The sequence below is a fragment of the Rhinocladiella mackenziei genome (assembly GCF_000835555.1).
Source record: "Rhinocladiella mackenziei CBS 650.93 unplaced genomic scaffold supercont1.1, whole genome shotgun sequence".
NCBI lineage: Eukaryota > Fungi > Ascomycota > Eurotiomycetes > Chaetothyriales > Herpotrichiellaceae > Rhinocladiella > Rhinocladiella mackenziei.
In genome coordinates, this window is record NW_013550604.1 from 2569108 (window position 1) to 2594898 (window position 25791).

The 25791-nt window shown below is 49.9% G+C and overlaps 11 protein-coding genes across 11 annotated transcripts; 7 read left to right on the forward strand and 4 right to left on the reverse strand.

The window, feature by feature from the left end:
* Positions 1 to 3133: 3133 nt before the first annotated feature.
* Z518_00909 (uncharacterized protein) lies at positions 3134 to 4836 on the forward strand (the record flags this gene model as incomplete). The annotated part of the gene is made up of 2 exons (XM_013421510.1): positions 3134 to 4526; positions 4589 to 4836. The coding sequence occupies 2 exons, from the start codon at positions 3134 to 3136 to the stop codon at positions 4834 to 4836; spliced, it is 1641 nt and encodes a 546-aa protein (XP_013276964.1).
* Positions 4837 to 5975: 1139 nt separating this feature from the next.
* Z518_00910 (uncharacterized protein) lies at positions 5976 to 6956 on the forward strand (the record flags this gene model as incomplete). Its single annotated transcript, XM_013421511.1, has 3 exons — positions 5976 to 6029; positions 6079 to 6846; positions 6903 to 6956. The coding sequence occupies 3 exons, from the start codon at positions 5976 to 5978 to the stop codon at positions 6954 to 6956; spliced, it is 876 nt and encodes a 291-aa protein (XP_013276965.1).
* A 1350-nt stretch (positions 6957 to 8306) lies between these two features.
* Z518_00911 (uncharacterized protein) lies at positions 8307 to 9128 on the reverse strand (the record flags this gene model as incomplete). The annotated part of the gene is made up of 2 exons (XM_013421512.1): positions 8307 to 8554; positions 8861 to 9128. The coding sequence occupies 2 exons, from the start codon at positions 9126 to 9128 to the stop codon at positions 8307 to 8309; spliced, it is 516 nt and encodes a 171-aa protein (XP_013276966.1).
* Positions 9129 to 9188: 60 nt separating this feature from the next.
* Positions 9189 to 9488, reverse strand: Z518_00912 (uncharacterized protein; the record flags this gene model as incomplete). The annotated part of the gene is made up of 1 exon (XM_013421513.1): positions 9189 to 9488. One exon carries the CDS (start codon positions 9486 to 9488, stop codon positions 9189 to 9191), a length of 300 nt encoding a protein of 99 aa, XP_013276967.1.
* Positions 9489 to 10856: 1368 nt separating this feature from the next.
* Positions 10857 to 12002, reverse strand: Z518_00913 (uncharacterized protein; the record flags this gene model as incomplete). Its single annotated transcript, XM_013421514.1, has 2 exons — positions 10857 to 11120; positions 11175 to 12002. The coding sequence occupies 2 exons, from the start codon at positions 12000 to 12002 to the stop codon at positions 10857 to 10859; spliced, it is 1092 nt and encodes a 363-aa protein (XP_013276968.1).
* A 798-nt stretch (positions 12003 to 12800) lies between these two features.
* On the forward strand, positions 12801 to 16478 carry Z518_00914 (uncharacterized protein; the record flags this gene model as incomplete). Its single annotated transcript, XM_013421515.1, has 1 exon — positions 12801 to 16478. The coding sequence occupies one exon, from the start codon at positions 12801 to 12803 to the stop codon at positions 16476 to 16478; it is 3678 nt and encodes a 1225-aa protein (XP_013276969.1).
* A 331-nt stretch (positions 16479 to 16809) lies between these two features.
* On the reverse strand, positions 16810 to 17602 carry Z518_00915 (succinate dehydrogenase, cytochrome b556 subunit; the record flags this gene model as incomplete). Its single annotated transcript, XM_013421516.1, has 3 exons — positions 16810 to 17248; positions 17398 to 17491; positions 17551 to 17602. The coding sequence occupies 3 exons, from the start codon at positions 17600 to 17602 to the stop codon at positions 16810 to 16812; spliced, it is 585 nt and encodes a 194-aa protein (XP_013276970.1).
* Positions 17603 to 18401: 799 nt separating this feature from the next.
* On the forward strand, positions 18402 to 19589 carry Z518_00916 (uncharacterized protein; the record flags this gene model as incomplete). Its single annotated transcript, XM_013421517.1, has 1 exon — positions 18402 to 19589. The coding sequence occupies one exon, from the start codon at positions 18402 to 18404 to the stop codon at positions 19587 to 19589; it is 1188 nt and encodes a 395-aa protein (XP_013276971.1).
* An 888-nt stretch (positions 19590 to 20477) lies between these two features.
* Positions 20478 to 21113, forward strand: Z518_00917 (uncharacterized protein; the record flags this gene model as incomplete). The annotated part of the gene is made up of 1 exon (XM_013421518.1): positions 20478 to 21113. One exon carries the CDS (start codon positions 20478 to 20480, stop codon positions 21111 to 21113), a length of 636 nt encoding a protein of 211 aa, XP_013276972.1.
* A 551-nt stretch (positions 21114 to 21664) lies between these two features.
* Positions 21665 to 22447, forward strand: Z518_00918 (uncharacterized protein; the record flags this gene model as incomplete). Its single annotated transcript, XM_013421519.1, has 1 exon — positions 21665 to 22447. The coding sequence occupies one exon, from the start codon at positions 21665 to 21667 to the stop codon at positions 22445 to 22447; it is 783 nt and encodes a 260-aa protein (XP_013276973.1).
* Positions 22448 to 23112: 665 nt separating this feature from the next.
* Positions 23113 to 23901, forward strand: Z518_00919 (uncharacterized protein; the record flags this gene model as incomplete). The annotated part of the gene is made up of 1 exon (XM_013421520.1): positions 23113 to 23901. One exon carries the CDS (start codon positions 23113 to 23115, stop codon positions 23899 to 23901), a length of 789 nt encoding a protein of 262 aa, XP_013276974.1.
* Positions 23902 to 25791: the final 1890 nt, after the last annotated feature.

Below are 25791 nucleotides of genomic sequence, written 5' to 3' on the forward strand. Positions count from 1 at the left end.
ATCAGGAGGGCACATTTCTTCCTTTGAGTAGTCTGGCTCATTCCTAACTTTACAGAAGTCTGTTGGTACTGTATCAGAAACTCTAGACTGGCTAGCAAGGCTGTAACCCCTGGACTTTATCATGCCTTATTTTCCTGCCCGAGTTCTCGCACTCACTACACTCGATCTGCCATGATGAAGACTAGGATCAGCCTTGGCCGCCTGTTGGACTCGGGTTCGATCTCGAAGCGTTTTTGATGAGGATGATGCTTGACCACGAACGTCTTAATCGCACATGTGAATTGAGCTTGTCGTCAGCTCGTCAATCGCGTCCTGTCGCGCATATGATCGAGGATTGTCGGCGGGGCGTCTGAGATCACAAGCAGGTCGGACACGTTCCAATACGTGATCCACCCGTCGCTACGGCACCGTTCACCCGCTTGTTTCTTCACCACACCCAGAGGAATATTGTTTCTATTGATAAGTTGGTGCCATTCGTAGAACCGAGCGGCCTCTTCCTCCACATGTCACAACCTCTCCTCGTCGGAATTTTAGACATTCATCCCCCAAGGCAACCATAGAGTATCTGTAGATGCTGTCCTTGAGCAACCTTATCCAATGATGTTCTGTGGGTCTTTGTGATACAAGCTCGGGTTTTGCGGTTAAAAAAAAAGACATCAAGTTCCCTCTCGGGGTTATTGGCCTGCCATTTCAAGTTGCTTTCAGACAGATCATGATTGCTTTACCAATCTCAGCTCAGTACCGGGGGTAATTGTTCCACAACCGCTGGAATGTGTTACGATCTTCGGCATGTTATTGCAGGGCGTCAAAATATGCATCCCTGCCCTCTCCGTTGTTGGGCCACGGGAACCTCCGAAAATACTTGCGAAAGCAGCTAAGGCCGAGTATCTTGGTGCACGGAAAATTGCATGTGACGGGTATCTGGGTCGGTCAGGTGGGAAAGATTGTGATCCGTGTGTTCCTATATTTCTTTCCTCACGTGAGTGCCCCAACAGCCACTTACAGGAGACAAACTTACATCGAAACCATCCAAGGACGCCAGCGATACAGATGGCTGCTTACCTGCCACGATGGCACTCAGTCTGTGGTCTTGAGGGATTCAACTCTCCATTCCCGTTCAGGTGAAATTCGGACGACAGGACGATGGGAACGATTCTGGTGAATGTTTCCTGAAGTAGAAGCGGGCACCGATCAGGCCCACCGCCACACTGCGAGAGGAAAATCAAGGCAGCTCAGCCAAAAGCAGAGGAATAGATCATCAAGAGATCCAAAGCATAATAAAGTCAAACAAAATCCCACCACATATTCAGACACAAGATCAGAGACAGGAACAGCAGTCATCCACCAGAAACGGAGGTACAAGGACGATGACAGGGGAAGGAACATCAACGGCCCTGCATTCGTCCGACACGACAAGCTGCCATCCAAGCTAAAGAGTCTTTTTCTAGACAATCGGCGGCCCGTTCTTCAGCGAAACAATGGGGGCGAAATGGAGCCATACCTAGTGACTCGAAAGACCTCGCTTGGCTTGAGTTACAGCTGGGAAACGCCACTGTTTTCGCCGCGACTCAGGTGCCGGTAAACAACTGGGACAAAATTTCGAAGGCAGTGCTCCCTGAAGTTTATCTCCCAGCAAGTATTGCATCATAATCTATCCGCAACCACTTTCTAACTTGCTCTCTCTTTTTGCCTTCTTGGGAAGGCAATTAAGCACGAGTTTGCGAGAGAGCTGGACAAATGTAATAGTACATCGTATCCAATGTGCACACTCTCACCAAGTGTACGCCGTTGCGACCAGCGGAAAGCCTATCACTGCGCGTCGATCATCATGGATAGCCCTGACGCCCTCATTTTCTTAGATGAGCAACAGCGTCCACGGATTTCACGGGACCAGCGTCGGAAAAGAATTGACAATATAGATCAAAACAGGAAACGATGAAGCCGGCTGATTGAAACGATGGGCTAGGAAGTCTTGTTGCTGCTTCCTCCTGGAGTTGCTAATACCAGGTGAGTGTGGTCACCGCCGAGTTACTGCTGGCACTCCCTCTCCATGAAGTAAGCTTTTGTTCCTTGTGGTATTTTCAGCTCCCTGAAATGGTTGGTTATCGGATGAAGGTCACCGAAACTGAAATGAATTTACTGAGATCTACCTGAGGAAAAGCGGTTAAGCCAGATAGATGATGACTATATCGCAGAAGTCGAAGAGGTAATAACGATCACTTATGCCCTTCATCCAGTGCCAGTTGAAGGTTTTCAATCACGACGGAGGTTTCTCGTCTCTCCCATCTCTCGCAACACCAGACGGATCTTCACCCCTCGGATCGCCTCAAACCGGGATGCAGGAGTCATCGAGTGAAGTAGAGGAAAGCTGTACAGACACAAATCCGCACAACACGAATGAAAGACCACCGACGAGACCGCTTTTAATCCGAATGCGACCAATAATGTGGGCAATGGCTGGAGGGGAGCGTTCCTGCGAGTCCTCTACAAAGCCTTCTGGATGCGCCTTCGGTCGACGACCTATTATTAGAGAACAATTTCGAAGAAGGATGGCTGGGACAGCTTCTGATTCCTTTGAATGTGCTGCTACGAGAATCGGCCCAATCTCGTTCTTGAATTCTGCTCACGTCTGATGTGCGGCTCCATCGTAGAATTTAGGGGCAGCTCCTCATCCAGTCTTCTAATACTTCAAGCCATTCGTGGGCCCAGTATCCACAACCTGTACGATTGTCCTGTCTCGTCAAATGCCTTCTCCTCTTTGTCTGATAGATGCTTGGCTCCTTCTGCAGTTCGTTGCGTAGACGTTACCTCAGTTTTAAACGTCGGGCTTTACTCGACAATCTGGCTTGCTAGCTGGCATCAACGAAGTGGAACCGACTTCTTGAGGAATGGACTTGGGCAAGCCCACGTGTTAAGCCCGGTGGCTCGCTGCATACCTCACCATGACACTTTTCAAATTCCACAAGTCTGAACTTTCCATACATATAGCCCAGCACGGATATACTTGCGAATCCGGCCTCTTGTAAGTAAGTATATAGGTATCTCATGGCCGGGTCCAGTGCGGTCTCTATCTGTCTCTCAATCCGAATACCGAATTCCACCATCGACTGACACCAGCTCGCTCTCGGTCAACATGGTGCAAGTAAGAAGGCTGTCCAGTCTTGTTTTCTGTTGTATCCGAAGGATAGATACTGATTGGATAATAGACGATGTGGCCAACTCGTGGGCAACCAGTGTCTCGTCGAGGTCCATCTCGTATCGATGGGCTATGGTCCTTGCTGCCGTTTTTGAGACGGTTGGGGCCATCACTGTCAGCGCCCGAACAGCAGACACAATCAAGAACGGCATCATCCCCCTCGAGAGCTTCCATGACGATGCTGGGGTCCAGATGCTCGCATTCACCTGCGCCCTCGCCGGGGCCTCCTCCTGGGTCATGTGGTGCACACGGCACTCCGCCCACGTCCCGTCGTCCTACTCGCTGATCTCGGCCGTCGCCGGCGTGGGTGTCGCCGTCGCCGGCGCATCCCAAGTCCAATGGGGCTGGAACGATGGCAAGGGTCTGGGTGCCATCTTTGCTGGCCTGGGCATGGCTCCCGCCATTTCGGCCGGCTTTGGTGCGATCATCTTCATGCTCATCAAGCTGGTCGTGCACATTCGTCAAAACCCTGTCCCTTGGGCCGTTTACAGCTCACCAGCTTTCTTCCTCATAGCCGGTACTGTTTGCACTTTGTCCATCGTCTATAAAGGATCCCCCAACCTTGGTTTGGATGACAAGCCCTCCTGGTGGATCGTCGCCGTCACCCTGGGCACTGGCGGTGGCCTCTGCGTCCTCTCGGCCATCTTCTTCGTCCCCTTCCTCCACGCCAAGATCATCAACAGGGACAGCACCGTCCGGTGGTGGATGATCTTCCACGGTCCTCAGCTATGGCAACGTCCAGCCCCGGCCCATGCCGACCGAGCCGTCGTCCCGAACTATGCCGTTGTCCAGGAGAGATTTCATACCAAGCTCCGAAAGGGCCGCGGTCCGCTCGGCTGGGCGATGCGCACCCTCCACGATAACCCCATGGGCGCTGGCAAGATCTACGAGTTTCACAACCTCAAGATCTTCCTCTTTAAACGCCTCCCTGCTATGATCGTCGTGGGGATGCTCTATGGTGCCCACTACGACATCCATGCCGCACAGACTGGCATCGCTGGCATCCCCAAGGGTCAACGCATGGCGCGTGTGTATGGACATGCCACGAGGTACGCCAACGAAGTCGAGCACACGTACTCGTTTGTCCAGATCATCACCGCTTGCACCGCATCTTTCGCCCATGGAGCCAACGATATTGGAAACTCGGTGGGGCCCTGGGCCGTCGTTTATTCCGCTGGAAAACCGGCGATGCCGCCCAGTCGAAGGCTCCTGTCCCCGTCTGGCAGCTCGCCGTTCTCGCAAATAACCCTCTCCATTGGCCTCGTCACTTATGGCTTTAACATCATGAAGGTCATGGGCAACAAGATAACGTACCATTCCCCCAGCCGAGGTAGGTCTCTCTTCCCCTTCGGGTGTGCCTCCGGACGATGACTAACGCTGCTCCTCTTGGAGGCTGCTCGATGGAGTTGGCCGCTGCCATCACTGTGCTTATCTTCTCCCAATACTCTCTGCCCGTCTCGACCTCGATGTGCATCACCGGTGCCACCATCGGCGTCGGCCTCTGCAACGGCACCTGGAAGGCAGTCAACTTCCAGCGAGTCGGCCTTCTCCTCACGTCATGGATTCTCACCATCCCCATCGCCGGCACCCTCGGAGGTATAATCATGGCCGTGGTTCTCGACGCTCTTCACTTTTCCTGAAGAGATTTTCTCTCTCTTTTCCCAATATTCAAGTCACGCCCCTCATGCCTTCTCCGAATGGATCGGGAGGTGCAACGCAAGTATAATCCGGGCGTTGATGTTGCCATTTCAAACTCGAGCGCGTCAAAAGTTGCGCTTGCCGAATGAGGCGATTCGCATGACAAACACTCTTGTACAGTCTCTCATTCATTCCGTCGCTTCTTGGTAGACAATAGATGATTTTACACGCTGCTCTGAGACTATTACAGAGTGGGCCAAGCAAAACAAGAGGGAAAACTGCGTTTCTCGTGGTTTCCACCATCGGCGCTACCTCAGCTGGCAGGCCGCCCCGATTTTCAATCACCGCGAAAAGTTCGTTAAGGCGATTCCATTACAAGACGCTGGGAGACTTCTTCGCCTCACACACAGTCAAGGCAGACTCTTGCTGATTGTGTTAAGTTCTCGCTTTCGGCGTGATAGTATCTCTGTCTTCGTCGTCGGATGAAAGAGATCAGCGCGCCCCAAGGCTTCAGATTCTCACATTCACCCCCCCTTTTTCCCCCCACAAACAGAAGATCATAATGGTTGAAGAGCAGTCCTGGCTAACCGGTGGCGAGGAGTATGGGAAGTTTAACAGATAATCCATGAGCATCTAGCAGTGTGACTCATTAAATTTAACAAACAGGTCGGTGAAAAAGGCAGTGCGCATAGGCATCATGGTCAAGAGAAAGGAATTCGCTAGACCACATTCGGATTAAGTGGAAGAAACGCGATCGGGCATCAAAACAGCGGCAAGTCCGCCGAAGATTTCTTCTTTCGATCATTGACAGGTGCATTCAAAGTCTGCGCTCATCCGTCCTACTCGGTCCTTGCAGCTCTGTGCTCCCTCTTTTCAGGTTCTGATTGGCCGCGCATCGATGAGGGAGCTTGATTTCCGGGCGCTAGCCACAGTGATTATCCGGGTTTGATAAACTAAAAAGTCCCCACCTAGGAAACAAATCGATCTGGACTTTCGTATATCCTTGTTGGTTAGCCCCAAGAATCGACAAGTTAGTGTAATCCCGGGAACCGTCATTTGGGTGGCGAATGACCTGTAGATATTGTCTGTTCATTGTTTCCCTCAGCTCTACTTCCGCCTAGTAGCATTGACCTGAATCAAAATGGCCGAATTCGACCCTCAAAAGAAGTACCAGGACCAAGAAAAAGAGACATTTGTATCTCTATTTTCATTTTCGCTGAAGGAGGATACTGATTGAATTTTAGTTCGACGACGGCCGCGAGATCGAGCTCTTGCACTTCATCTACAACAGGCCGGATATCGACGAGATAAGAAACTCACCGGCCAAAGTGCTGGCTGCCATTGATGAGTATGCTCGAACCAAGAAATACCTCATGAATGTAGGAGAAGACAAAGGAAGGATCGTGACAGATTTAATCGCCGAGGTCAAACCTCAGACCATGGTTGAACTCGGTGGCTACGTCGGCTACTCCAGCATTCTCTTCGGGGATGCGGTTCGCCGGGCCGGCGGCGCAAGATACTTCAGTCTTGAACGAAATCCGGAATTCGCGGCTGTTATTGCCTCACTGGTTGACCTTGCTGGCCTGAGCGATATCGTCAAGGTGATTGTCGGCTCCAGTGACGTCTCCATCAAAAGGTTACACTCGAACGGAACCCTCCGACATATCGATTTGATGTTTTTGGATCATTATAAGCCTGCTTATACGACAGACCTCAAGTGGTGTGAAGAGCTGGACTTGATTGCCCCGGGGTCAGTCCTCGCAGCGGACAATGTCATCAAGCCAGGAAATCCCCCTTATCTGGAATATGTCCGAAGCACGGTGGAACAGAAGCTGCATGCCACCAGGACAGCTCCAACGGTCAATGGTGTGGACAGCCGTTTTGCCGAGAGGACAGCGAAACAATATCTAAAGCGAGAGGGTGAAGCAAAGCTGGACGAGACCAGAGTGGGCAATCCGCTGTTGATCTATGAAAGCAAGCTCGTTCACAGCTTCGAGCCTTCGGGAGTCCCTGTAAGTACAGCATTCTGTACTTCAATCTTCTAAAATTCCGTGGCTGACTCGCCTAGGATGGGATTGAAATAACTAGATGTGTTGGATTAGCAACATCCACGTCGAAATAACGGAGGACCACCAAGATATCATCGTGCATCTGACGTGGAAGCTATCGGCTGCTGGTCCTTAGTTCTGAACGACGCTATAATCTCAATTTCCCTCGTTTGCTAGCATTGCAAGTTCTTTCCTCTCTGCTCCTCGACCGAGATAGTCTTTGCAAAGGAACTAGGTGAAGAAGTGGATCCACGCATAAAGAAGCTTCTTTGCTCTCCCACAAACCACGATATGTGATTTACGAGCCCTCCCCCTCCTAGGAAATCCGAGTTCCCGCAAAACAAACAGATCCAAAAGTCTCCAAAAGAGAAATACACTCAATTAATGGTCAGCATGAGGATTGAACTCTTGGCCCTCGTGTTGTCAGCACGACGATCTAACCGAGAGATCCAGCCGACCTGAACCCATCTGTGCAGCCAATTACGATGAGAGGTCAGTGCTTTTGCCTTATATGCTCCTTTTTTCCGTTGAGCCATTCATTATAGTACTGCCGGTATCCGATCACATGCGTTGACCAACCACGGAGTTTGCAAACCAAAACACCTAGGCCTCTTTCAACAGCACGCGACTAACTGCTTTGCCACGTCCTCAGATTTTATTTCTCGGGGTCAAGCTCTGTCTTACTCCTGGCAAACCTACAGTTGATATCTTCTTGAAACAATAGAGGTGGCCCTGTAATCATGCGTTATCAATACCAATTCAAGCACAAGGCCCAAAGGTCATTCCATGTCCTAGTGCATCATGAGGAAATGGGAGCTTGTCGAGTTCTAGCAATGCAGCCGTGGACATCCTCTTGTTCATTTAACCGCTACGATGCTAAGGCGCCAACAACTTCGTTTTGCCATATTTTGGCTTCCTTCATACTTGAGTCGGCACAACTCACCCATTCTCCAAGAAGGCGACAACCTGACCATGAATACCATAAGAATTCCCGATCGGACCTTTTTTGGGTAAAGGAAAGAAAAGGGAGTCCTCAATTGTTCACGAGACATGTTCCTTCGCGCCAAAATCATGAATATCGACTACGGTGGGCAAAATTACCTAACCATTCCGGATCCCAGCCTAGGCATGCTTTGCTTGCGGAATGCGGCTTGGCTTTGTCTTCGAGAATTAAGTTGACGAGATGCATCCGTACTGACTCGTGAGAGTCTTCGAGACTCCGAAGTCCCAGACGCTGACGGTAGGTACGAGAGACGACGGCCTTCATTGTCGGCACGAGCATCTGCCAGTGATTGGGGCAAACGGTGATCGTTTCCGGAGAACAGCCCCATACCCATAAATGACGTAGACAGCGACGACAAGGATGGTGGCGATGCAAGCGAGAATGGTTACTGCGTAGTTGAGATGATAGCGACCACCAATGTCTAGATCGATGTTAGCAAACAGTCATATGCAAGATGTGGATATCCCTCACTCTCAAAGAACGGTGTAGCAGGGATGGTGAGAACACCAGCAAGGAAGTTTCGGGACCAACCATTACCACCTGTAGCAGAGGCCGAATATGGGCCATATGCACATATCATGTAGTCCACGATTACCATGTAAATCGCATAATTGGCGATACCCACAAGAGTCGCAAAGACCATGGAACCGATCCAGTGGATGGGAGGGCCTTGAATAGTCCAGGAAAAAGCCGAACAGCCCAATGGGAACCGCCGGGGCGGTCTAGAGTAGCCACCACAGTCGGGACTCGTATTGTGCCTTTTCATCACCAGGTTTCGATTGCCTCTCATGGATATTTCTCCTGATTGCAGGGATGAAAGAAATCCATGCGAGAAGACAGCCGATTCCAAGGGGAAGAAATGCCAGTCCTACTGCAAATGTGGCAAAGTGCCATTGTTCATACACCAACCTGAAAGATTGTATGAACATGAAGATCAGGGCGTCAGAGAAACCGCTGAGGAGGGAGAGCGTGAACACGATCGGCTCAGTAAGAAACTGTCAACGGTGGCCTTGCGTCGCTTCTTTGCAACTCTGTCCATGATGATGGTTGAACGAGTTTCCGGGACCAGGAAAAAGTGACAAGCTTGGACGAATCCGCCGAAGATAAGCTGAATCCAGATACTCCATCTCCAGGCGAGGTATTGCTCGACGAAACCTCCAACGATAGGGCCTAAGGCGGAGCCGAATACAGACGAAAAGACCACATAAGCCACGGCGTATTGTTGATTGTCCGCATCCCACATATCGGCTGGCAGCAAAGTTTAGCGAATAGATTCATCGTCTTTAGAGCACCAACCCACCGATCATTCCCAAGTCACCGAGCCTCCTGCAGAACTAAGACCTCCGAGGGCCCTTTCCACCATGATCGATGCAAAATTCGGCGCTAGGGCGACAGGAAGCTGCCAGATGTTGACCAGGGTCAACGAAAATTGCAAGATAGGCCATCGCCCTAATTCTTCTGACCATGGCGCCCATAGTTCACAGCCGAAAGCGTAAAGAACGAGAAAGATCATGGCGCCGCATCGAGCTGCTTGAAGGCTGACATTGTATTCATCGGAGATTCCACCAAGGCCGTTGGAGTAAAGACTGGTGTTGAAATTCATGGAGAGCTGAACAAGGAAGATTACCGTGAGAATAGTCCATTTTTTTTCCGTTTGGGGAATGAATATCCCAATTCACTTATACAATCGTCCTCGGTGATCTCGATTTTGTCGAACGTTTCCGGTTCCGGCTCAGAGTCTGCCTCGGACTTCGGTTCGGACAGGGCATGTCCAACGTGCTGTGATGGTGGACGCGCTTCCTCATCTGGTCTCACGGTCGAAGCACGTTCTCATTCTCGATCGGGAGGCCGGTCCTTGAAAACTGCGTGGCAGTTTGTAGGAGCCATGAGGGAACAAGAGACCGAAAGAAGAATAAACAGATGCCCTTAGTCCCGCATCAAAGATAACCACCAAGATGGGTCAAAAGATAGTCAAGGCTGGGTGGTGGGAGAAAAGCATATAGACCTTCACTCAAAGGTGACTTTGTGCTTACATTTGTAACCTGAACAATCCTTCACTCGACGCTCGTACCCTGTGCAATGATATCAATGTGCTCCATTATAACATTGCACTCGAACCATGGGTGGGAGTCGGAGGCGACGGGTTATTGATCAAACTCAAACCGCACAATGACGAAGCTGTGGTCCACCATATTCAAAATTTTGATCAGGCACAACGAGGGCCGGGAAAGGACCGTAGTATATCAACGACACCAACTCATGGTGTCTGCGTCTTCTGATGCCCAAGGGATTAATAACAGACGCGGCCCCTCTAGTAAGGCTGACCAAGAGAAGGCGACAGACAGGGGGAACATGAGAGGAAGAGGTTACGTCCGATCTTTGGCCGCAGGTAGAAATCGATGCACCAGTAGAAGAAAGGGTGGAATTGATGGTGTCATCTGGTGGAACATGTATCTCAAAGTTAAGGCCAATGAATTCAATTGGTCGGCGGCTGTGGACGACTATGAGCTCTGGCCGCTTAACCATGGACGTCGCACCTTATCCGTTCGAGGCAATTTCTGAGTTATCAACTTTCTTCTCACGATTGATGTTCGCATCGGGAATCGGCAGATTGATCACTATTTCCCTCTCTGTCATCGTTAACTAGACTCACTCAAAGAGCCCAGGAGTTGGGTAGGCTAATGTCTGTTTCGAGAAGATGTGAGAGAGAAGAAGAGAGGGATACAAGAATACCAGCCAGGTTTGAATAGGGACGGGATTATCAGGTAACTAGAGACGGCTATCTTTGCTCGTCCAGTGGTTGATTAGGATTGCTGTACGTGTTGTATCTAGTACTCCTATCGGTTGACATCATAGCGATAAGCTCCTGCCTTTTCACTGTTTCATTCCCACCGATGTTCCTTTGAAGGTACCAGACCTTGATACAATGAACCTTAACGCCTCGCTAAAAGGATGAGGAATGTCCTTTCCATCACAGATATATCGGACGGACGCTTTTTCCGGATCTCGATCGAAGTTTCTGAGGGGGCTGCACCCCTGTTCCGGCAAGTTCGCTCTGTGGTGGCGCACGATTCACCGTTGTATTGCCTCCGTTCTGACCATCATCTTGAAAGACTTGCAAAGTGTTGATCGCCCAGTAAGCATTGGCAAAGTCTGCTGGGTTATTGGCCACATAGTCCTCGCAAGTTGGTGCTAGAGACGCACAAGCTGAGGTATTCCAAACCTGACCTGCCCACTGGTCAAAGAATTAGTATAAAAGAACGAGCAAGCAGCGCAGGAAGGCACTAACCTGCCCGCAGAAGGTGGTATCAAAAACTAACTGCAGATCCTTGAAGTGATCGTCTATGTTGAACGGGCCTTGAAATAGAGAGTTTGGAGTGCCCCAAGTTTCGCTCGGGGCTGGGGTACTGGTGACAATGTCGTCGGGAAAGGAACCACGAGGGAAGAACCATATTTTGATGAAATCGGACGTCCATTCGGTCGCAAATACTCCACCCCCAGCTGCGTTGAACTCGGTTCCAAAGGTCAAATTCGAGACGTCGCCAATGGAACACCCGGCGTTTGTCGGTTGGTTGACGGCGTTGACATCACAGTCCGCAGTAATCAATTGTCCTGAGAAATCGGTGCCATTGGTAACCACTGCTCCTTGTCCGGTGTGCAAAGTCATACTGTTGGCAGCTTGGTCATTCACCCCTTCGACGATGTCGATTTCTCCATTGTTCGGCCAGTCTGCTCCCAGCATCCAGAACGCCGGCCAGGTACCGCAGACGCCTCCGGGCATATGCACGATATCTGCAACGACCAAAGCATGTTGAAATGTTTGTGTGGATGAGACTCGAACACTCGCTCGTCCCTCAGGAGCAACCTTTTCCGTGTCCACGCCCATGTAGATCGCGAAAGATGCGTTTCCTCCTTCGATGAAACCTGCCAAACTCGTTGCATTTGCGTCTTCCAGAGATTGATATTGCACCAGGCCATCGGTTGGATCAGGATCTGTGAAGAAATCAAAGCCTTGCCAGAAGGCGTCTCTTGAATAGTCCTGTACCAGTTGATACACTGCCAATGTGGTTTGAACGAATGTGCTGACTAGCAGCAATAACAGCGGCACGTGAAGCATTGCACCCGGATCGTGAAGACGCGGTGTGAGAAGAAGTTTGGTCGTTGGTCCTTCCTGAAGCTGAACTGGGCAGCGACAAGCTGTGCAAAAAAGACAAAGAAAAGCGCGAGTCAATCGCGATCGGTGAACGATAGTCTAGTGTAGGGTATTATCTCTGCAGGGTAGGGCAATGGTAAGAGGTGAAAAGAAACGAAGAGGTATTACAAGAGAGAACAGGAGAGAAAGCGCAGGCAGCGTGAATGAATGGATATTCAGTGAAAAGCATCTCCTCTCAATAACAGATTGTTAGTTTCATATTCCAGAAGCGCGGCTGGGGGGATTGCTCCATTTGCTGGTACTTTAGGTGCCACTCATGAGAATGTGATCCATGGAAATCCGCAGATTTGAGGCAGCAAAGCATTCAAGACCAACAAAAACATGTTTCTGTGTCCAGGAACAGATGACAGGCGAATGTGGAATACACAGGTCGTCTCGTTTACGCTTGTAGCGCGTCTCAATCCAGTCAGGGTCGAAGCAAGGAGAGACAAATGAAACAAGAGAGAAATGAAAGATAGAGATAGATCGATGTTGAATGAAACGCGTTTCGGTAATCGCCCTTGTTATCGCCTCCCCGCAGTTTGACCGCGTTCGTCTGCGGCGCAATTGAATGGTTCCTGTTGGTCTGCGCCACAATCTTCAAACATCGACACAATCCATATCCAACAATTCATCCACCCAGCAATTGCTGGCGGCTTCTAACTTACAGTGCCGAGCTCGAGATATGGCTGTCGATGTCCCATACCACCTCTGGTCGCCATAATGACCACGGTGGCGCAGCAACCGTTGAATAGGCCATCTTTCGAGCCTTCTGACCGTATCCCAATTGCCCAGCTATCTCCATGTCCGACGGCATCTTCTTCCTCCTACATTCTAGCCAACATCGCTCTAGTCTGGCCCTATTCAAGCTCTACAGACACCCTTGCGCTGCTATTGGCAGACACCGACATTCGCCTCCGAAAATTCAAAGGCCAAGTCAAAGTTGTCTTTCGAGGCGGATGCGCAAGAGAAGTCGCAAAGTCACACATCGGTATTGGAGATTTGGTCAAGCTGGCCCTGACTGGATGTGAATGGAAAGAGACGGGCGACGCTGTTTCAACGCCCGGAAAGAAGATTGATTGGGATCTGGAATATCGGGCCCGGCTTGTTCTTCAACTATTGCGAGACGACAAAGTGACCTTTACGATAGACTACACCAGAAATGAGCCTGATTCGTCTGCTCTGAATGGGCTTACTACTCTTCGAGGCGGCAGACAAGATGCTTTGCCACCGTTGAATGGTGTGGTGCACCCCAAGGCGAATACCATCCTGGTCCCCTATTTAACACCCGTGAAATCGGCGGGAAATTCCTTTGGCGGTACTTTTATTGATGCTTCTCTGGATCTGCTCGCTCAGGATGATGGCTATGTTGTCGGTCGAGGTCGCAAACGTACCAAGTTTGCCAGACATAGTGGAGCATGGAGTCTGGTCGATTCAGACGAGGAAGGACTGGAAGAGATTTCGACAGTGGTGGAGAATGGAGAATCCACACAGCAGAGCCCTGCTCGGAGCTGTCAAGAGATAGATCTCTCTTCGATCCGAGGGCACCACGCTACGGGCGGCGAACAAGAGGAAGACCTCGATAAAAATTCGTGGGCACAGGCTATCACCGCACCTCCTATTGTGAACCTGGCCAAAGAACAAACCACCGAAGCTTCACATCCCGATTCGATTTCTGAGACGATACAAGAAAGTGCGGCGCTTCCGCCAGTGATCATGGGACCTCCTCAAACACCCCTTAGGACCAATCGACTGCAAATTTCTCCCGATATTGGTACTCATGATCTGAGCAAGGAAGACTCGGAAGCTGCAACAACACCTCGACTCTTGCCGCTTACGTCTCCGGGGCTTCCTCTGGTCTCACCATTAATTTGTCGCTCTGACGTTGAAGTCGGATACTTTCCACAGTTTGAAAAGAATATCTCCCAATTGGACGCCTCGGGAGAGAAGCAAGTTGAGATCGCTGTTCAAGGTGTAGCAAAAGAGCCAACACTGGATGATGGAGGTTCAGTCAATTCTGATGAGCCTCGTGTGGTCTCGGAGGAGACGTCGACTCAGCGACAAGAAGTGATCGCTGTGCATGAAAACCTTCAAGATACTGATGAGCCAGATATCGCTCAGCCAGCTCAATCACCAGCGCCAGTCAGTTCAAGCTTTGAGAGGTCGATTCGTAGTCAGCTGTCCAACAGCATTCTTCCCGAACAATGGTTCCCTTCCAGGGAGGCAACGATCTCTCAGGAATGGTCAAGGACTCAGAAGGATCCTTCTCTCCACACCGTGGTTCACAAAGCGGCTCAGATCGTTGAAGTCGAAGATGATGATCTCTATGGGGCCCCAGAGGATACGGCGAAGGGCAATGATGTGCCGACAACATCAACCTCATTGGAACAACCGAGAAGCCCGCTTGACGTTCTAGAACGATTCCTTCAGATGTCTCCAGTGGCAACTGTTGGCCGTTCTTTTGGTTCGGAAACTCTGGTTGCAAGCAGCCCTCGAGCTACCCCCCATGATGACCCGAGTGCGAATTGGCAAGAGCAAGTGACTCTCAGTGCTGTTGAATGCCGGTCGCCGGACGCCTATCCTGTTCCGCCATTGCCATTCCAACAAAACCGACATACAACAAAGAGTTCTCGTTCTTCGAGTCGTCGGTCCCCTACCCATCACTCACAAGTACACTCTTTAGATGAAAATGTCGATGAACGCGAAAGCCTCCCTGAAGAACAAAATGTCGTGTCTGAACCAACGGACGACGCAGTTGAAGAGGCTGAACGGGTGCAAGCCGAGCCTAAATTTGCAGTATATGAGACCGGCAGACAGAAAAGTCAAGACCTCGATCCTGTGTCCGACGCTATCAATGAGGAGGGTAGTGTTCTTCCTCACGGACAGCGGGCTATACCTGCGCATCCACCTCTATTGGTAGACCACATCAATGAACAGGAAGTTCAAACACAACTCCCAACCCCCGATCAAAGTCAGCGTGAATATTACTCTCCGGAACATAAACTTGACAACGAGCCAAATAAAATGAAGCAACAAGCATCAGCTGGACTCCCCTCTCCTGGTCATACGCAGGGAGAAACTGCAGAGGGTGTCGCAGAGGATGTATCGCAAGCCCAAGTGGCGAAGGAAATTGAGACTCCCTCGGCCGTCATCACCAAAACCACACCACAACTTGACGAAGCACCACCACGTCGAACCTCGCAGCGACTTTCAGCGAGAAAATCCAGCATTCTAAACAACATCTCAAGCCCGTACTTCACCTCCCGCAAATCTGGTCAAGCACTCTCATCGTCTCCGTCTCGGAAAGAAAACATCAATCCTGAAGGAACAGAGCTCAGCAGTCTCCCATCCTCGCCAGAACAACAGCATGCCAAATCAAGACGGACGACCACATCAGATCAAGAGGCAGGGGAAGATGGCATCCATCTGTCCGGCGTCGTGCACACTTTGGCTGACATGGAGGTCACTGAGCCGCTTTTGTCTCGACGGCGTGGCCGCACCACATCTCTGGCGTATTACCCTTCTCTTGCCACTCTGCACGAGCATTTTGGTCAACTGGTAGATATTCAGGCTGTATGCACTGAACAATCATCAGAGCCGGAACGTTCCAAGTCCGGACCAAAAGACTATCACACCACACTACGACTAGCTGATTCTTCACTTGATTCGGGGAGAAGCAAAATCATATCTGCGCAAATATTCCGACCTGTCAAGGATGCACTTCCCATCACGAAGCGCGGCGATGTTGTCATTCTCCGAAATTTCAAAGTCCAAACTGCGAAGCGGAAATTTATGCTGCTGAGTGCAGACACGTCTTCCTGGGCGGTGTTCCAGTCCGACGTTAATGGCCCTAAATTTTGGTCTGATGTCATTGTTTCTGGACCTCCTATCGAATATGGGCCAGATGAAATGGCAGGCGCGAACGTGCTTGTCCGCTGGTGGCAAACAAACGGCAAGAAACAGTGTCCAACATCAAGCCAGGCAAAGGAAAAGTCCAAAGATGATTCTGCCGGTGCTGGAACGAAAGTACCTGGCCGCATTAAAGGTGCTCTTAGATTTAACAACAAGCCTTTGCCCAGAGATCGACGGGAAGGAAGCATGAGGAACAATTTTGCCAACGAGGGTGAGGAAGACACAGTCACCGACGACGAGGAACATGAAGAAAATGCACCATCGATCAACGAGACCAATCAAAGAAGAGAATCGACCATTTCATTGACACCTTCAGCTTCTAAAGATGCTGGAAGAGAATTCACACCTCGTCGCAGCACGATGAATAGGAGATCTCCTAGCGTGGTGCATGAATTGCGGGATGGCACAAAATATGTGGATGATGAGCGACAGAGGAGTAGTAGTGTGATCCATGAATTGAGAGACGGGGTGACTTATGTGGATGAATGAGAAACATAATGTGAAGAAGCCAATGTTGTATCCAGGCCCTGCTAATTTAGATTTCGAAGTCATGGGACGGTCTTTGCATCGCATAGCGCCGGAGTTTTTCCCTGGGAGAAGGAGCGCGGGTGGGGGGTTTTTTAAAATTCTGATCATGGGGAGACTCGAGCCGGGATGCTCAGAGCGAAACAGTGGCACTATAGGTGCTGTTCAGCCCAATGACCAAGCAATTTCCGCGAGGTTCATTCCGACACGTCATAAAATTCTCTTTCTGAGGTATAACACCTTATTTACACTCTCAATCTTTCTCTTCCGGTTCTCCGTTTCGACCACTTTTCTCTCACATAAAAGTCAAAGCCAATGCGCTTGCTACACTCAGGCCCACGACCGTCCAACCTGTCTGGATCACCTGCTTATTGGTGAAAGCAGAACCGGTATCCCAGACCAAGTGCCTCAGGCCGTTGAAACAGTGGAAGGTGAAAGGAAACGCTATGAGAGACTTGAGTCCGATTTTCAAAAACATCGGCAGCGTTGCGAAACTTGCGGCCAGGGAGGCGGATTCCAGGTGCCAGCCGAATAATGGAGATACCAGGTATGCGGCGCCGAAGACGTAGATTGCTCCCGAGAGTGATGCACCCGTAATACGGTGTAGGATGGATAGGTACCAGGTTATCTGTGGTTGGTAGATGGAGAGGTGTGGCGAGACAGGGCGGTTGCGACGTTGGGCGGCAAGGATCTCGGAGCCCGCTTCTTGAGAAGTGGTTGTAGTGGCTGCTTGTCTGGATGGGAAAGGCTGTCAGTATGACTTCCTCTACCAATATGGGAGTCCAGGATGGAGAGGATGGATTGCAAAGAGGAAGGGTATAATCCCCGCCTCTCTTCCTTCTCTTCCGGAACACAAGGAATGGTCGTAGAGTATTTTTCAGACCTGTACTGAAGATGTTGTCCTGTTGCTATAACTGCCGGAGCGGGTAATCTTGACAGAGCAGTCTTGCTAAAGGCGGAGGGGTTTGCGGCAACCACTAGATGAGACTCATGTCAGTCCAATTCTCCCTGTTGTTGGAGCTGAATCGTGGCTTACATCGCCGGGTAGTAACCTGCATGGCCCTGCGAGAGAACATGCTGGCGGACATGACTGCTGTAAAGATGGATTGGGGCCAGATGCAGTTTATTGAAGTGAAGCTCATGATGTCGAGGTCAGGTTTCGGCTGTTTTCGCTTGGCACTCAGCACGTGACCAAGATTACGAGATTATTTTGCCTGCGCTCTTATTGGCCTGACAGTATGGTGGGATGAGATATCAACGGATAGATCGACAGTGCCACTATTTCATTCAGGTAACCCTTGACTGGACAGGATGCAGCGAAATCCCAAATGGGTAGGAGCTGGAGAACCTTTGTCATAACGGACAACTGCAAAAACCAAAGAACCAAACTGTCCGCACATGTCAGTATCGGTGTCTTCTTCATGACTATGTTGTTGACATAGTCTGTAAGACCTTCGGGGATGATTCCGTTCCTAAGATACCGGCCGTTCGATGCGCCCACGGTGAATTTTGATTGTGAGGAAGAGATGTTGCCAGCTCCTTGCTCTTTGTTATATATAGCTTGCTAAAGACACTTCTAGGTTGTGATGATTGTGTGTCAAGATCCAAGGTGGCCTCAAAGTCAAGATCTTCACGAATAATATTTCGGTCGGATATTCTGTACGGCTAGACCGCCAAAATTCTGTGGTTGTGATATCCTTGCTGTGGACAGTCAAAGGTGTTTTCTGTCATGCCTATTTGCCGCAGCCTCGCCATGTGAATGTTCGCTATACTTCTCTTGAGTGCGCTGCGCCGCGCGCCCAAGTCATCTCTGCATCTCACATCGCGACTAAATCCCTACAACAACACTGTGATTCTTTGCACCGGCATGTCTAACTGATTGTGGTCATGGCTTCCTGTATCGTTACGCTCAAGCATACCCGTCCTGGTTCGTGCATCTGCTCGCCTTCTTCTTCCTCTGCCTTTGTTCGACCCATTTGCCCTCGACATGGTGACCGCGATTTCATGAGCAAGACTCTCCAAACTCCTCAGGTCTTTCAGGGTTCGAGAGGTTCGAGGAGCTCGAACATCGATTCAGCCCGACGTGACCAGATAATGAAGAGAACCCTCAGAGCACCAGCAACTTCTGCCACCAACACCGAACCCGATCTCGACCGCGTTCCTCTACGTGAACACGACCTTTTCGATAGCTGGATGAATCAATCGTATGACAAGCTCATGATGGACCTCCCGGGAGTGAACAACACCATTTGGCGTGCTCTGCGCGCCCGATCGAACGTCGTCTCTGACCCCGAATTCGGTGAGTCCGAAACCAAGGAGCACCCAGCTCTGACGAGCATCAATTTCCTCGACTCGAGTCTCGAATTCCGCCAGATCGTTTATCGTTACCTCCTCGTCCCAGAGCCGGTCGGAATCGTCTTCTCCTCGCAAAAAATCGAAAAAGGCAAGACTGCACCTCCGCGAATCGATACCTCAATCCTTTTGCTCAGCAGTCAGGTTTACAAGGAGGCCACCAAGATTTTGTATGGCGAAAACACTTTTATTGCAGCAGAACCAGGCGATCTGTTCTACCCAACTGGTATTGACAGCCTCCGACGAAGAACCACGAGATTGATTCGCCATCTGTCATTTGTGAAGTCCGGCACTGCTGAAGAGCTATGCAAAGAGACCGTTCAGAATGTGTACGAGCCAATTCGCAGTATGATATGCAACAATCCGGCCTTCCTCAGCAGCCTCGAGAAGATCACCATTCGCCGCGAAGTCCTCCGACCTGACTGGGTCCGCACCTTAGACGATCACCCTGGCAGCGATAATGACAAGAGGGCTTCAAACGTCGGATGTTATCAGAAGAAAGATATGGTGATGACGGTTGCAGCGAAGTTGGCTTTCTGTGCAGCAAAGAGGAGTGCAGATTTCGAGGGTCTCTGGATTATTGACGACGACGAGCGCGCGGTCGACAAGTCAGATGCTCATGTCCACTTCAACAGCGTAATTGAGGTGTGTCTGACCAGAAGTGGTGCTATGGCATGGGGGAATGATGAGGAGGAAGACATGGGTGAGGCGGGAGAGAAATGAACCCAATGGTGAAAGTCATGCTGACCACGGCGAGAGAACCTTATCTTGGTAGATCAAGAGAACGGAAATGGAGTCTTAGCCTGAGTTCGAGACCTAGGGAATGTACATACGGTCACAACGAACAGAGACTTGGTGTCTGATGGTTGGAAAACCTACGTGAACGTATAATCACCGTAAAGGAAGATTTGTTGTCCGATGGTTGAACAGTTTACCAAGGCTGACCAGCGTCAATGTATTTATCTGTCTTCAGAGGACAAGTTGAATGTTTTTGCAAGAAGATGTCCCTGGATATGGAATCCGACCTTGCCGAAAATTACTCTCTCTTTCCAGTGATGTCGTGTCGTCGCTCTTCAGTAGGTACCCGAAGGAACGAGATTGTATACCAACATTTGTGGGAAATGTAACCGCGGATGAACTCGGATATCTGCGGTGCTGGCTGCCCTTAATGTCCCTATCTATGCTTTTTGACGGACGTGGGGATGACCGTGGAAGAAAAATCTCAAAAAGCAACACGGACACAAAATATTCGGCATTGAGATGGAGAATCCGCCTTTGATGTTCAAGAGGAGGCAAGTTTGGATCGTCATAAGTGGCGCGCATTCCATCAGGGCCTTCTGTGATCAGCTTGTGTTTGTGACAGGGCGTGCCCCCAGGGGGTTACTTTGCGTGTGCCACTCTGAGCACTTCAACAACAGGGCGCGCGGCTCATGGCAGGTCGTTAAAGCTGATTTTTTTATTTTTTTTATTTTTTTTTCCCCCATACCAGCTATCATTACCGTTATCATTCTGTATGAGATTCGAATATATCAATCTTGGAGAAGTCAGCATTGCGGAAAGCATTGTGATAAAGTAGTCCAGATTGTTCCTACGCTCTCGTCCACAAAGAATATGCTCGCTCAACCAGCAGTACCTCATCCCTCAAGCGAGTTCTCCTTCAATGCACACATCTCCTCACCCGCAGCAGTCCAGTTAGCGCCTAAGCGAGAAAGAACACGGCTGCCAACATTCACCGTCAGACGGGCGACCATTCAAGATGCAGCCGCCATCGCCAGCCTAGGCGCGCACGTCTTCTCTACCAGCTTTGGCTTCTCCATCCCAACGCCAGATCTCAATGCTTATCTGGACGAGGCATATAGCATCTCCGCCATCGAAGAGGACATCCGAAGCCGCTCAAAACATCTGGTCGTGGCATGTTCCAGCTCCGACGGCCGTGTCATGGGATTCGCCCAATTGACCGAGGGCACGACCGAACCCTGCATTGAGGACCTAGACAATGTCGTCGAGTTACAGCGCTTGTACGTCGATAGAGACTTCCACGGCTCAGGAGTAGGCAAGGCCTTGACCAGAGAGATTGAGAGACTGGCCAGAGAAAAGGGATATCGAATCATGTGGTTGGGCGTCTGGGAGGGCAACTTTAAGGCTCAACGAGTGTACGAAGCAATGGGATTTTTACGAGTCGGGGATCACGAATTCAAGATGGGCCGGTGTATTCAGACGGATTGGATCATGTGTAAGGATTTGTAATGGTGGATGTCTTCTCTTCTTCGTTTTCTTTGACTAAACGGAGTAGGAAGAGGGGGTTGTCAAGATGTGACCTTGATTATGAAACCCTTGTGATTCACAGAAAGAAGGACATGGGCGATTAACGACAGGTCTATTGGTCCATTCTAGGACTCCGTTTGTGGCAGTATGAAGAAAGCCAAACCACTTCCAAAGCAATAGGATTGATGCTGCGAATGTGAGCTGCCAGGCTGAAGTCCATGAAGAAGACGAATTCGACCAAAAAGACGCCACAAACTTGAAAAAGGCCGTCAATGACTCGACAGTGTTGTTTCTTGGCAAAGACATGACTCGCAGCATTGTTTCTTGGCAATGACATGGTTCGCCTACTTGGCGATTCTGATTCCCCCAACTTTGCATCCGTGTTCACTTTTCACCTGCGGTCAGCGAAGACAGTATATTATTTTACCCAGTTTGTTCACCTCTCATTATGACATGAATACAAGTTCCCTTTAGACTGTGTGAAATTCCTTTTGGCCATCTCTCCTCCTTTTTCTCCTTATCACCGAGCCACCATGCACAATGTCTTAAATCGAATACAAACAACCTTCGGGTTCTTCACCACTTGCGCCTTCACTCTCGGTTCCATAATTGCCCTTCTATCCGTCATACCATTTCCTGCTCCGACAGGCTCGCCTCACGCTTCCATATTTGTCCGGAATGTTCAGGTCGTCAAAGGCCGTCCTCATTATTACTCCTCCAAACGCGAAGAATATGCCCAGATCAGATTCGATCTTGACGCAGATTTGTCGAGCCTCTTCACATGGAACACGAAGCAACTATTCGTCTATGTGACGGCAAACTATCCCAGTGGGAAGGAAGGCGAGGGACGAATGTCCGAGGCCGTGATTTGGGATACAATCATTCCTGCAACACCCTCGCCATACTCCTGGCAGAATCTGAAGCAACACTACTCTCCTGAAAAGAAGAAATCCGAATCCAAAGGCAGGAAGGACTCCAACGCGCGATCACAGTCCACTAATCTCATCAAACCGGGAGTCATCTCGTTGAAGAACCAGAAACCCAAATACCAAATCACGGATCCTAGTGGGATCATCAGCGAGAGAGCCAACGCTACATTGCAAGTCAGCTGGAATGTTCAGCCCTGGATTGGAGCATTGGTCTGGGATAAGGGCACCCTGGGGGACCGAATAGGGAAATGGGACGCTGGCAGAGCCGGTAGAAGTGAAGTTTTCGATTTCCCTCCCTTAAAGGGTACAAAGACAGGCGTCGTCAAAGACCAGGAAGGCCCAAAGACTCCAGAAGCTGGTTCAGCTTCTCCGGTCGTCGAGATATAAATGTAATGCCGGACTTATATCGTACTCAAATCCCTAGGTGATGTTCCCAGCTTGACCGACGACTTTGGTATTAACGTCCGAGATGTCACATTTTGTCGTACGATCATCTTTTGGTCGTAGCACGGAGTTATGAGCTATGCTCCGAATCTTCGTTCGCGCCTGTACAAGATTGTCAATCTCTTCGACAAGACGATGACTAAAACGCAAATTCAACATGACACAGCTCCAGACCCGGCCAATCCCTTGCACTCCGTCTCCGACTTTGCGTTAAAATCCTAGAAGAATACGATTTTTGGTATTTGATACTCTATTCGGCCAGATTATTGTACCGTGGCCGACAGTCATGAGGCTTTGCAGAGTCCCTAGCATAGGCGGCTGAGAACAATTTTGAATACGTGTATGTACCATTCGTCCGTAGCCCGGACTTAAGAATGAAGATCGTTGAATAGCCTGGTGAGAGGCTGATTAATATGAAATGGCATCCCCTGTGCTCCCTGGGAATGTCTCCGAGTCTATACTTCTCCGATGTCATCGAAAAGTGCATAAGACTGGACGATGCGGCGAGCACAATAAGACACTATACTATACACCAGAGGCCATCACAGAGGAGGATATTTTGCAGCAAAGCCGGTGTCATCAACTAGCAACGTACATACACATACCACATGGCCCCAAAATATATCAACAAACTCCAGGGCAAACGAGTCGTCATCGTCGGAGGCACTTCTGGTATTGGTTTTGCCACCGCAGAAGCAGCTGTCGAATATGGAGCCATTGTGGTGGTCGCCAGCTCCAAACAAGAAAATGTCGACAAAGCTGTTGAGAGAATTCAGCAGGCATACCCGGATGCTGGAGATCGAATTCGAGGAAAGACTGTCGATTTGAGTGCAGACGATATCGAGGAGCAGATTGTAGCTCTTTTCGATTTCGCGACTGAAGGTGGCAAGCACAAACTCGACCATATCGTGGACACGGCCGGTGATTTCTGGCGACCGACGCCTCTCTCTGAAGCCACCCGAGAGAGTATCGTTGAACCTATGAAAATCAGGACGACTGGTACTGTGATGTTAGCCAAAGTAGCCTTGAAGTACTTGGCTACCACCCCAGAGTCTTCCTTCACTACGACCGGTGGTGTGATGGACACGAAACCCCTACCTGGATTGTCAGTTTTCGCGCCTGTCGGAGCCGCGAGGAAAGGTCTGACTTATGCCCTGGCCCTTGACATGAAACCTATTCGGGTGAATTGTGTCTGTCCCGGTGCAGTCAAGACGGAAATGTTTGATCATTTTGGGGCGGATCGACTGGATGAAATTTTGGAAGTGTTTAGATCCAAAACCCTCCTCAACAGAGTTGGAGCTCCAGAAGATCTGGCAGAATGCTATATCAGTGTGATGAAGAATAACTTCCAAACTGGAAGTTTGATCTATGCGCATGGTGGATATTTCTTGGTGTAGAAGGGAACTTGTTCAAAAGGTTGGGACTTGATGGGTCGAGAATTTTCATGACAACTGGCCCGGATCAACAAGAGCTTTTTTTTGTAATGAGGGGAGTCTGGATCAAATAGTCTCAATTCATTTTCAAAAATTCCACGTTCGTCAATATACAGTAAACAAAGAGCTCCAGTCCAACGCAAGTTGCAGGAAAGGGTGCCACTCCACTATCCCGTACACTGCCCTCATTAATCCGCAACACCATATAATCTCCGGGAAAACGTTGTTCCGTACACTCAACCCTCGTTTGGGTAGTTTGCATTGTTCTGCACACAACCAAAGCTCAAAGTATTTCCGTAAGCGAGCCGTGAGCGAGATTGCAATGGGCGTCGTCTATAGTAACGAGGAATCTTTAGGTAGGAATGCCCCAAGAGTAAGTTGTTTTGTTGTTGTCTTCCATCTTTCAATTGTTTTCGAAAGATACCTAGATTTGTTAGCAATCGCCTCACAAATGTTGGTTCCTCGCGAAGTTACTCCAAAGTCCCATTCACTTCAGTTTCTCATACCCACAGCCGAAAAAAAAAAAAAAAGACACCAAAGGGCCCCCCTCCTATTGTCCATCTCTGACGAACTAATAGATGGGGCGCCACAACCAGTGAAAGCTTCAATCATAGTTCAACTAAAGGAGAGTTTGAATCAGTGACCCCCCAACGGTATCACTTAGTATGACATCAACAATCACTGGCTGGAGCATTACGTTACCCATCTAGGGCACCTAGAAACTCGATGTAGCTAGGCCGGACAACCCTCTTGCCTCACCTGTGATCTAACACTAGTGAGGTCCCTCAATTCTATCGGTTCGACTGAGACGCCGAAGCGTATCGTCCTTGATAGGTCAACCACGATATGGTGTCAATTTTGGGAAAACCTCATCAGGGATATTTTGTGGATCACGTGGTTGGGGCTTGAATTGACCAATAATATTGCAGCATACTAGGGGCTGTGGACAGGATATTCCGCGGGGGGTGAAAAGCGAAAAGCGTAGCTTTTGGGGGCTTGCCCCAAAACCCTCAGGCCTCGCTGCGCTCGAGGCATCACGTGATTAGCTAATCCTCGGCAATCCAGAAAATCTATAATCCGTGTATTACGTAATCCTATGCTCTGATTGGCCGGCCCCATCGGATCCAGTCCACGGCCCATCCAGGAGGGAGTGCCGTAGCCCAGAAAATCTATAATCCGACAATTACCTATTCCTGTGCTCTGACTGGCTGACCCATCGGATCCGATCCACGGCCCACTCAGGAATGGGTAGAGTGCCGCCGTAGCCCGGAAAATCTATAATCCGACACCTAATCACGTGCTCTAGTTCGCTGACCCCATCGGATCCAATCCATGGCCCACCCAGGAATGGGTAGGATGCCGCCTTTGTCTGCCAGACCCCCTGATCGGATCCAGTCCATGGACAGTATGTAGACGATGTTGATCACGGTGTCCTGTGCCGTACGATATCCCTCGTCGGATCTCTTGAACCAACGGCGTGAGTCAATGAGATTGAATTGGTTGCTAAGCCAAACCTATCTACAAGCGCAGCACTTGAGGCTGTCGCAGGCAGTCACGTGAACGCGCCAAACCCAATCTGGATGCACAACAGGATCCAGTCCAGGGCCCATGAAGTAGACCACGGTATACCCAATTAGGAAAGCCGACAACGATATCGGCGATATATCTAGCAAATATCGATACATGGGGCCTAGATATCGACGGCATCTGCTAGTTCAAAGCACTATCCATTACAACAACTGATTCATTCTCTATAGATAGTCTAAGTCCCGGTCTTGGGACATAACAGTATTTGCCCTTTTGAAGTGATCTGTCAAACTTGTGGTACAACTTGAGTTGAAGGAGTGCTCTGAT